Source organism: Sorex araneus, chromosome 2, assembly GCF_027595985.1.
Source record: "Sorex araneus isolate mSorAra2 chromosome 2, mSorAra2.pri, whole genome shotgun sequence".
Classification (NCBI taxonomy): domain Eukaryota; kingdom Metazoa; phylum Chordata; class Mammalia; order Eulipotyphla; family Soricidae; genus Sorex; species Sorex araneus.
This window is the reverse complement of record NC_073303.1, coordinates 326,252,797-326,264,831: the sequence shown is the minus strand read 5'-3', so window position 1 is coordinate 326,264,831 and position 12,035 is coordinate 326,252,797. Positions and strand designations below refer to the sequence as shown.

The following is a 12,035-nucleotide window of genomic DNA, read 5'->3' as shown; positions in this document are numbered from 1 at the left end:
AGCAATACAAAAATTGTTTCGGTTCTGCTTTGGGGGTATGGTTTGGGATTTGGGGTGAAAAGATTAAAAATATGGTGGCAGAAAAGTGCAATGGTGGTGGGATTGGTGTTCAAATATTAAATGTATTGAATTACTGTGGACAACTTTATAAAAAAAATAATAAAAAAAGAATCTGCCCAAGTAAAGTAAGAATGTAGGTGAAGAAGAAAAAGTATGTGTTTGTAGCAGCATTGTTCACAGTCATCAAAAAGTCAAACAATTCCAAAATTTATCAACTGATAAAGCATGGCTTTGAGGCTGAAATGTGTGCTTCCACATGTGCAGCTGAAGTTCCATGCCGGACCCTTTCTCTCCTCGTCACTAGTGTGATCCTGGAGGCTTGCTGCACTATTTGCACCCTACAGCCTGCAGTCTGAGATTCCAGGCAGCACAAGCAACAGAAGCAGCCTTACCACCAGCCAGCCACACCACACCCTCAGTAAGCACCACCACTAAAAAGAAACGTGAACACCATGGCCAGGACTGGACTCTCTGGTGAGCCCCGCAGTGACTGCTGGCAAGCACCATCCCAGAACACGCAGGAGCACAACAACTTGGGGAGCAAACACAACAGCCAGATGGATGACCCCCCATCCCCCAGTGAGCACTGTAGTTAATGTGCGTGTGAGCTGGGGACCCCAACAACAGCAGAAGGAAGGAATGGTATTTATTCCAATCACTGACTACTACTCAACTTAAAAAGGATTAAAGTACTGACATGCTACCACATTGGCTGGACCATAAAAATATGTTAAATGCAAGAATACACCACATATTAGATGGCTTTGTTATATGGAATTATGAATATGCAACTATAGCTAGAACAAGCTGATTAGAGGTTGCCTAAAACTAGTGAGAGCTGAGGAGGGAAAGAGAAATGAGAATTCACTACCAGTGGGGTTTCTTTATTGTGATGATGGCTGCAGCCAGGGATATAACCCAACAAATCACTGGTCTGTGCCCTTTAAGCAGGTGAACTATGGTAGTGCATTATGTCATCAGTATGTTGGGCTACCATTTGCCCACAAAAATGAAGTGTGAAGGGAACAGAGAGATAGTACAGGGGTTAAGGCACATGCCTTACCTGCAGTGGACCAATGGGAGGGCCCCCAAACCAAGAATACCCAGGAGGAGACCTCCCAATCCTCTGAAAAAGGAATCCTATTTGCAAGTCTATTTGCCCATTTTCAAAAGGGAAAGAACACTGACAGAAGAGAAAAAATACGTGCTTGTTTTCTGAGATGATGTATTTAAAAACTTCCAGGGTTTCCTAAGAGCAACATAAAGTGATTACTATTTTCCGGGTTCCAAATATGATTTTAAGCTGAGCTCAATATAGTCTTTCATCAAATGCCCGATTACTTGCTCAGCTGTCATTTCCTCACCCCAGCACTGTTGTCCCCACACTCTGTTCAAAAGCAGGCAGTGCAGCAATTATTCCCTATGACTCTGTCTCCCTCCAACCATGACTTTATGCCCGCGGCATTCCTCCGTGGCATTCTATTGAACATATTCTTGTTTATTCAGTATCTGCCTGTGAGCAGAGACCTTGATCATCTTTTTCAAGTAGATATTCCTGAATCCTAACACATATTTGAGTGCTCCACAAATATTTGCTCCTCCAAATCAATAGAGAATCATATCACTAAATTGCTACGTTACACTACGTACAAAACTTCCACTAAAGGGGGTTGGGAGTCAATTACAAATATTCACTGGTTTAGAAATGAATCCAGGAGATGTGATCCCAGGGACCACACGTTTTCGGCCTCACCACAGCTGCACGAGCATGATTCCAGCGGCCAGCTAATCTAATTTTGATATCGGCAGCTCCTTGCAGAATGTCTCCAGACTGAGAACTAAGCTGCGGCCCCATACCTGCCCAGGAGGGGAAAGCTCTCTCTCTCTCTCTCCTCTCTCTCTCTCTCTCTCTCTCTCTCTCTCTCTCTCTCTCTCTCTCTCTCTCTCTCTCTCTCTCTCTCTCTCTCTCTCTCTCTCTCTCCTTTCCCTTGCGGGGGGGGGGAAGGGCGCGGCGACTGCCATACTATGAGGACCACTAATGAGAGATACAAGCTTGCAATGATCCATTTTCTGGAAGAAATTTCCCTAGACTTAGTTGCTAAAATACAGAAGTCCAAAACCGCGCAGCAGCTATTGTGGCCACGCAACCTCATATCTCTTCACCACAGGTCTGACTCTAATGGGGAACCCCTAACAATAATAGTGAGTTTTTTTGTTGAAATGTTGAATGTAACCAAAGTAAAGAGAAAGTAAAGTGAAATTTATCAGTTACCCAGGTGGAGGGGAGGAGGGGGAGGTATACTGGTTTTTATTTATTTATTTTTATTTTTTTGGTGGTGGAATATGGGCACTGATGAAGGGATGGTTGTTTCTGTGTTGTATACCTGAGACTTAAGCCTGAAAGCATTGTAATTTTCCACATTGTGATTCAATTAAAAAAAAAATGAATCCAGCACTAACCTTCATGTAAGTGAGAATGGAGATCATCCTTAATACAGACAGAACTGTGGGACCCTACGGGGTCACAGTCGCAGGGAAGGCAAGGATTGTCCTCGTAAGGAGACACCTAAAAGGTAGAGGTTGTCCTGAATTGTCTTTCTTAAAATCACAGAAATGTTAGAAATAATATTTAAAGTATCGACAAATTACTTCTTGGCCAAAATTATTTTGCACACCCAGGGACTATAAGTCTCTGAAGAATAAAATAAGTTTGAGTCAGGAAGCCCCAGACATCATCTTAATGACGCAAGAGGCTGGGATCATTAGCAAGGTATCATCCTTTCCCATTATCTCTGTTCCCCAACCATCATCAAACCACCAGAGCACCATGTGATAACTACATATTAATTCAGCCAAGGATTTACTCAGCATGTCTTATGGGCAAGATAGAGCTGGTTCAGTCACTAGCTGGTTTTGTGTCAATAGTATTACAAAACCCTTAAAACCATACAATCAATCAATCCTGGAATTCAAATGGTGTATGAGTGAACATCCTATTTTGAGCAAGTAAAGAGGACAAAGCAAAAAAATCCATATCTGAAGAACACTAATAACAAAAAAGGAATATGAATTAAATATTTCTGAAGGAAATGAATCTCTAATATTCAGACTCCTACTTGGACCAGCTGCTTCTCTGTCCTGTCCTGTGTAAACACAGGCTCAGCTATGGAGAAGAAGTTCTTACCTTGTGTGGTCTGTAATATCCATCAATGCACGTTTCACAGTTGATTCCCATGGTGTTTTGCAGGCAGTTGATGCAAACTCCTCCTCCCCTGAACTCACCAGCAGTATTCAAACTTCTCTTTTGAGTTGCAACATTTTCATCATAGTAGCAGTCTTTGGTTTTATTGTGACAATTACATTCTAGGAGAATATTTTAACATCTTAACATGTATCTATATATAACTACACAATCTATATGTACACACATATATATAGCCTACGTAAATAAAACCCCTCCCACATGTTTCTATAACTGTAAATTAAATTAAAATTCTAGAATGAGTAATTTTAAGAGGTGATGTGTAATTAAATGGAGGACAGTGGGAAATGGCTACCAAAATTATAAATGTGCTTACTGATGAGACCATCAATCTACTGGTATTGTTTCTTGCAACAGGCTGGAACGATAGCACAGTGGGTTGGGCGTTTACCTTGCATGCAGCCGGCCCAGGTTTAATTCCTCTGCCCCTCTCAGAGAGCCCGGCAAGCTACTGAGAGTATCTCACCCGCATGACAAAGCCTGAAAATCTACCCGTGATGTATTCTATATGCCAAAAACAGTAACAACAAGTCTCACAATTTGTTGTGAGATGTTACTGGTGCCCGCTCAAGCAAATCAATAAGCAACAGGAGGACAGTGCTACAGTGCTACAGTTTCTTGCAAAAGTACTGGTATTCTTATGAATTACGTGCATAGGGTTAACCATTAAATAATTGCTTATAAGACTGCTAACAACAGAGATTTCCATAAATAGGTGGCTATTTAAATTAGCTTATATCAATAACTAAAAGTTAGTGTTTTATTGTTTTTTAATTTTTTGCCACACTCAGCAGTGCTCAGGGCTTACTCCTGGCTCTATGCACAGAGATTACTACCAGCAGGATTCAGGGGACCATATGAGATACCAGGGATCGAACCCAAGTCAGCTGCATGCAAGGCAAGCACCCTGCTTTGCTATACTCTCTCTCCAGTCCCAAGTGTTAGTGTTTTAAAAACAGCATTTTATATTGCTGATACAAAAATACATTAGTCACTATACATTACTAATCACCAGGTTCAATTCCTCCGCCCCTCCCGGAGAGACTGGCAAGCTACCGAATGTATCCCGCCCGCACGGCAGAGCCTGGAAAGCTACACATGGCATATTCGATATGCCAAAAACAGTAACAACAAGTCTCACAATTTGTTGTGAGATGTTACTGGTGCCCGCTCAAGCAAATGATGAGCAACGGACAGTGATACAGTGATACATTACTAATACAAATGAAATTAAGTTAGTTCTATGTAAGAAATGCATCAGAGGGAAGGATTCTGTTCCTATTTTAATCTGTATTGAAAACAAATTTTAGGGGGAACAAAACAGGAAGTAGTTTTTAAAATAAGAAGGATGGAAAGAAAGAAGTATAAATACTTTGACCTCAATAGTTAAACTTTGCAATTAGCATGTTTCACAGTTTTATATACTAAAATAAATATGTATTATAGCATAACAATTTTGGTAAAGTGTAGAACTTTTTTCCTGAGATACTCAAACAGCTCCCAAGGCTGCATGTCACTGTACTACAATTTAAACTATTGAGGCCTAAATGTATATTTTTTAATTTACTACTCGATCCAAGATTTCTTTTCCATATAATCATTATTTGTTAATTTGTACTTAATTTAATACAAGTTTATGAAATTAATCAATGCATTCATTTCTCAAAGGACTTACCTTCACATGTGTTCCCAGATGAAAGGGTCCCAGGTCTCCAGGGCTGCTGGTGGAATCCAGGACAACAGCGATTGCAGTTCTCGCCACAGGTGTTGTGCTCACATAGACACTGCAGTTTCTACACAATGAGGAAAGCAACATTGCACTCAAAATTTTTTCTGTACATTTTTAAAAATTTTATTTTAAAAAGAAATATTTGACAGCCAAATGCATACTATGACCTTACAAGTGGGAGTATAGGTATGTAGTTTTTAGAGTAAAATGTGTACATGTAATCTGTTTAAAAAGTTAATTGAGCACACCTAAAATATGAGTTAGTTAACAAGAAAATTTTTGAAAGCATACATAAACTTTAAGTACTCAGATGCCCCTATTAAAAAAATTTCTTGATAGTCATCTATATATTTCTCAGCATCAATACAACATTCCTACTTGAGTTAAAATTGAAGAAAATATAATAAATAACTTCATATGAATTATATAAAAATGTATTATTTGCTTATTATGCTATAACAGATCAATTTTATTTTATCTTGATTTAGTATCACAAAACTGAGAGACAAAATGAGAGCTGGTGTACTGTCCTTTTAAAAAAATAAAACAATAAAAAATAAAACAATTATGACACATATTAAAACATTTGTTTGGGTGCCCTATAGAAGAGCTTCAAAATGCCCACAGCCACTGAATTATATATTTTTAAATGGCAAAGTTTATATCACATCTCCTTTTTCACAGAAATCCAGAAATTAATTTGAAAAAAATTCTTAAACCAAGCAAAATAAAATTGTTTATAAAATGAAGCTAGTTAATTATGTGAAAAATCTTAAAACATACCTTCCAATGAGGAGAGCAATGCAAACATTAAAATTATATCTGCTATTCCGAAGTTGCAGAAATATGTGAAATACTAGAACTCACCTTTGTTGTTTCATCCCAAGGACAGCTACTTGCATGGCCATAGCAAATACACATCCCTCCAACAGAAATGTCTTTGATTGAATAGTAATACTAAAGAAAGAGGTATAATCACAAATTAAAAATCTTTTCTATTTCAATGAACAGAAGATCTTGGCACAATAATGAATATGTTATTATTACTGACAATTGGAAAAACAACTAGACACATTAATTTTATATGTAAAAAATCTTTGTGTTCAATCAAAATAAATGACTTCAGGGCTAGAGCAATAGCACAGCAGGTAGGTCATTTGCCTTGCACATGGCCGACCCGGGTTCAATTCCCAACACCCCATATGGTCCCCTGAGCACCGCCAGGAGTAATTCCTGAGTGCAGAGCCAGGAGTAACTCCTGAGCATGGCTGAGTGTGACCTAAATAAATAAATAAATAAATGGTGTTCAAATCAACTCATCAACAGAAACAGAGGAGTCTAAAAGAATTTCACACTGGTATGAACCTTAAACCAAGGTGGCATGATCAAAATCATGCTACTAAAGACCCAAAGGAATAGTGCTCACATAAATAAAGCACTACATAAAAAGGATGATCATGACAAAATAAGATCCACTTTCCCCGGAAGCAAGCTTAGTTTAACATACAAAAGTCAACAAATGTAAATCACTCTACTAACAGAACAAAGAAGAAAAATCATTTGATCTTATTACTAAGCGCACATAAAGCATTTTGCCAAATTCAACATCATCTTAGCAAACCAGAAATAAAGGAGAACTTTTTAGCCCAATAAAGGTGACCTATGAAGAACCTAACAATGAAAGATTAATTAACAGCCATCCTAGTTCACCTGGAAAATATTAAACTACTTCCGATAAAGATTAGCAAATTTTTTTTTTCTCTTTTTGGGTCACACCCGGCGATGTACAGGGATTACTCCTGGCTCTGCACTCAGAAATTACCCCTGGCAGTGCTCAGGGGACCATATGGGATGCTGAGAATCGAACCTGGTGCATGCAAGGCAAAAGCCCTACCCGCTGTACTATTGCTTCAGCCCCAAGATTAGCAAACTTTAAAAAAGAAGCATTCAACTATTCTATAATTCAGTAATTCCACCCCAATTTACCTAAAGAATTTGAAAATGCAAATACAAGCCTTGGATAGTAACTATATACTTAAAATTTGTACATCTTCTTAAAGGTGACTATCCCAAATGACATTCCTTTTTTAAGTGAAACAAGATAAAACACTATAAAAACCAACCCTTACTTGTGAAAGATCAAAATTGAAGCCAGACCAGTAAGTAAAAATTCGTGATCATTACAGTCACTACATTATGGCATTTCAGTATTAGCTGGGAGTGAGGGCACTTATGACGTCAGAACCATCAATTAACTCAAAAGGACCTAAGTATAAATAATGACTTTCAATAAAATAAGGAAAGGGGCAGAACAAAAGGAAAAGTCTATTTCCCTCAAACTAAATAAACTTCTTACAAGCGAGGCACTGTCATAAACATACTGAGCATTGTCATAAACATACTCGTCTTGTGACAATCGGGTCCAGTTCTTTAGGGTCATGGTGGCTGAGGGTCATGAGATCTGCATTGAGGGTTCGAATGCGTTGTAAGCGAAGACGGATAAATCGTGCAGAAGTAAATTCCAACAATTTGGGCGAAAGATCATCAGCACTTGGTCTGCCATTGATTAGAGATGTGTGAATCTATGGAATGAAGACATTGAAATAAATGTCTATTTTATGCATGCACAAAATCCTAGTTGTTCAGGACATAATCTTTATAAGAATCTATTGAAAAACCAAACTTAGCAACTAGATTCTTGCAGAATCTGCCCAAACGTTTGTTACTACATGAGAACGCCATGCTCAGAGTACAGCTTCAACGTATTGGAGGTACCCATTCCCGTGTCTCCCATGTGTCTGTAAATCTTCCAACAGGACCCTTCTCTGTATGGTAAGGGCATTTTCAAAGGTATCATTAGGCTACAAACTTGTCTGAAATACGTTCTTAATGCCAAAAAGAGACTGGGAAGAGTGATAAAGAAGTGCCAAGAAGCCTTGTAATACCTGTCCTCTTTAGTAATCTCTGCTCTTCAAACAAATGGCAGGACTTGGTACAGAATTCCTGCTGTGAAGAGAATTTTGGGAGTATCTCATTGAGAACAGCTGTGTATCACACTCCGACTTTCACCAAGTCTGCAGAGTCTGTGCAAACTGAGCACTGAGTTGTGATACTTCAGCCATCATCCCTCAACAACGCAAAGAGAAGGAAAACTGCAAAGAGTAGATTGGGAATGTATTTCTAGAGGCATGTTAGCTGTCTTAAATATTTCAATGACTGTTCTTGGCGTAGTGTCTAAGAAAGACTCTCTCGAGAAACTCTGATGAAATTATTAAATCACTGCAGTGTGAAGACCAAGAGATCTTCTCGCAGTGAAGAAGTAAAAAATAAACCAAAATACATTGATGCTGACATTGAACCTCAATAGACAACTGCCAATGATACCTTAAACAGAGCCACATGGTTATTCATGAGCCCCGCAGTCTAAGAGGACTGATTTTCCTGCTCCAGGTTGGCTCTGATGATGTTACTCTGAACATGTAAAATGGAAGCTGAGGGGAAACAGCACTGCACGGTACCTCTCCATGCTCCAGGGGCACCAGTTTGGAGTAATAGGAAGTGCAAATCACTTCATCATCCGTTTTGTAGGTAGGTGGTCCCTGTCGTGGAGTAATATTGTAGCGGGTCAAACACTCAGTGTCACTGATTGCATAATACTGCCAGGGGCTGAAGTTGATGCCATCCAGAGAACGCTCCAAAATCCAGTTCCCGGGTCGAGGGGCATTAGCAGCTTTGATGATGACATAGGCCACTCGAAAGACCTAAATGAAACAAAACCCCCCGCAAATGTTAACTGGGAATCAAAAGAACTGCTCAAAATGCAAGTGCCTCTTGAGTGAACCTTGTACTGTGATTGCCAACATCTCTTACTGCTTTTGAATATAACTACTTACACATGTTAATCAGAAATAATGCCTTGTTAATGTATCCTGCTGATACTTGTTTTCAAAACAAACTCAGAAAGTATACACAAAGAAATCTGTGTTACAATTACTAACTGGATTGATATTCGCATAATGTATTCTCTGATTCCCAGTGTCTTTTTCCATCTGGAGTCTGAATGATAACAGCCACATTATTTTACATTAATAACTGTGTTAACTGTCTTTCTCATAATGATTTGGAGATAAAACATTTAAATACAAGAGTAAAAATCAGTACCCTTCAATGCTTACCATTGTGGATAAAAATCACAAACACTATCACTACCTAAATTTGGTGAGAGTAGGGAACAATAGTGTCTCATAAATTTGTCAGAATGATTTGGGCACTTTATTTTATTAAAAATCTGGGGGCCAGGGGGCCGGAGCAATAGTACAGTGGGTAGGGTGTTTGCCTTGCACTCGGCCGACCCAGGCTCAATCCTCAGCATCCCATATGGTCCTCCAAGCACCACCAGGAGTAATTCCTGAGTGCAGAGCCAGGAGTAACCCCTGTGCATCGCCGGGATTGACCCAAAAAGGAAAAAAAAGTCTGAGGGCCAGAAAGATAGTGCAGGAGGTAAGGTGCTTGCCTTTTATGCAGCCAAGCCAGGAAAATCCCCCCAAATCTCATATAGTTCCTGAGCACTGCCAGGAATGATGGCTGACAGCAGAGCCAGAAGTAAGCACTAAGTATCATGGGTATGGCCCCCCGCCCCCTAAAAGAAACCAAAATAAAAATATTATTTTTGGAAAGGCCTTCCCCTACTTGCCAGGGACTACACCAAGCAAAATAGTAAAACAGCGTTTCTAAGTAATATTTAGAAGTTATTAATTTGCACTTCAGTAATTATTTCCATTTCACATAATAAACTTCTCCAATATCTAGAGAAAGTGTCTCTAAGGGAGTAATTAAGATTAGATGAAGTCACTTGAATATGATTTGTGATGCTGTAAGAAGAGATTAACGCAAAGTAAAGTGAAAGTAAAGTGAAATTTATCAGTTACACAGGCAGGATGGGGGGCTGGGGAGATGCGGGGTTGGGGGGAGGTATACTGTGATTCTTGGTGGTGTAATATGTGCACTGAAGGGATGAGTGTTCGAGCATTGTATAATTGGGACTTAAACCTCAAAGCTTTGTAACTTTCCACATGGTGATTCAATAAAAGAATAAATAAAAAAAAGAGAGATTAATGCAGAAATACACACACACAAAAAAAAAATTTAGGGCACAGAAATGTGGCACTGCATGGCCCAGTAGTGCTGGGGGTCACCTGGGCCATCCCAATGGAGGCTCAGGGGATCAGCTGGTGATGAAATGGTAACCCCCTAAATTATGTAAACCTTACACAAACAAAGCATGCAATCCAACCTTTTGCACTATCTCCCCATCCACACAACCTTGTATTAAAATATAGTTCTTGTGAGATAAATACAAAATCTCAAATGTTTTCTGAATTGTTAAGACTGCAGGAAAACTATTATAGCCTTCTTTTATTAGTCATCCTGAGCAAGTATTTGTTTTTCTAATTGTAAACTTAGATTTTTAACTCAGATTGGGTTGCAAGCAACAAGAAGATGAAGAAGATACTTTTTTCTATGTGAATTGCTATTCAAATTGACATAGATAAATTTTTTAAATCAAAGTCCTTTTAAACATATATAATGCAGGTATCTAAGTGTTTATGCACATTAGGTTTGTGTGTGTATGTCTGTATGCATGAATACATGTGCCAGTGCTGAAGAGGGTCTTAATTCCCTCAGTATTTTTTTTTGGGGGGGTCACACCTGGTGATGCTCAGGGGATACTCCTGACTCTGCACTCAGAAATTACTTCTGGTGCTGCTTGGGGGACCATAATGGGATACCAGGGATTGAACCCGGCTTGGTGGCATGCAAGACAGACCTTATACCCACTCTGACCCTCCCTCAGAATTTTTAAGATTTTGGTTTTAGCTTTTCCTATTCCAGGAACACAATATAACCTTAAAATCAACCCACCATAAAACAAGTAATTTACATTCAGCTATTGAATTGTTCCCAGTAAAAGAAATTGCATGTCATTTGAACAACTCTGCCACCTATAAAAAATGTTCCCCCATTTGATTTAGTTCGTCCTCACTGAACTGACAGAGCATGGTATTTTGACTATCCGTGTTTGTGTGCTATTTTCCTTTCTTCAACCTACAAAGAAATTCTAAGTTTCAGTAGTGAGAAAAATTAGAAAATTGTGATCTCTTATTAAATCTTGGGTCTGAAATGAAGTATTCATGTTTAAAAATATAGGACCAGCTTATCAATTATATCCACATCTGAAAATGGAAGGAATAGTTTTTGTTTGTGCTTTTATTGGTTTTATTTTGGAGTCATATGCAGAGGTGCTCAGGGCTTACTCTGGGCTCAGTGCTTAGGGCTTACTCTTGGCAGGGTTTGAGTGACCATTTGTGGTACCTGGGATTGAATTTAGGTAAGACACATGCCGTATCTCCTATGCTGTTGCTCTGGTACGGAACTAATAGGGTTTTACTTTATTCATATTCAGGTTTATATATATATCATTTTCTTTCATTCAAAACAACCCCATGGGTTTCAAGTTACTGTTTCCATTTCACATGTTTAGAGACTGATGCCAAAAGAAATTAAAAGACAAAATACTGAGTGCTAGGTCTCAGTCAGTAAGTGAGGGGTCTCACTTTAAAGTCCTTAGCTTTTAAGAATGTACACAACACACACACAAACACACACTTTTAATATCTCTAATATTTTCATTCTGAAATATTAAAAGAATTTCCCACCTTGACTTGGACACTTGGTTCCTACCAAAGCCAGAATATTGCCAATGGTTGCAATGAACAGCATCTATCCTAATAATTTAGGGTGAGCAGGGGCAAAGGAATGAAAGTGTGCAAGAGACAAGAATTACTGAGGGATAATGTTGAGGTAACATGGTCCGGAACAATTCAAGATGTTTGGCTGGAATGATTAGAGCTTTAGTTACCTCTTCCATTCCTTACAGTCATATTGTTCTTGTGCAGGAGTTACTGTTAATGTTCATCATAGGAC

At 38.8% G+C, this 12,035-nt stretch overlaps 1 protein-coding gene across 1 annotated transcript in view; it reads right to left on the bottom strand.

Annotated features, from left to right (window-relative positions):
- LAMA1 (laminin subunit alpha 1) overlaps nt 1-12,035 on the bottom strand; it is a 153,654-nt gene that overhangs the window by 90,604 nt on the left and 51,015 nt on the right. The window contains exons 4-9 of the mRNA XM_055124819.1: nt 8,570-8,812; nt 7,454-7,633; nt 5,919-6,008; nt 4,998-5,115; nt 3,245-3,423; nt 2,521-2,626 (exon numbers count right to left, since the gene is read on the bottom strand). Of these exons, the coding sequence (XP_054980794.1) occupies nt 2,521-2,626; nt 3,245-3,423; nt 4,998-5,115; nt 5,919-6,008; nt 7,454-7,633; nt 8,570-8,812 (916 nt within the window). The remainder of the gene's footprint in view (nt 1-2,520; nt 2,627-3,244; nt 3,424-4,997; nt 5,116-5,918; nt 6,009-7,453; nt 7,634-8,569; nt 8,813-12,035) is intronic.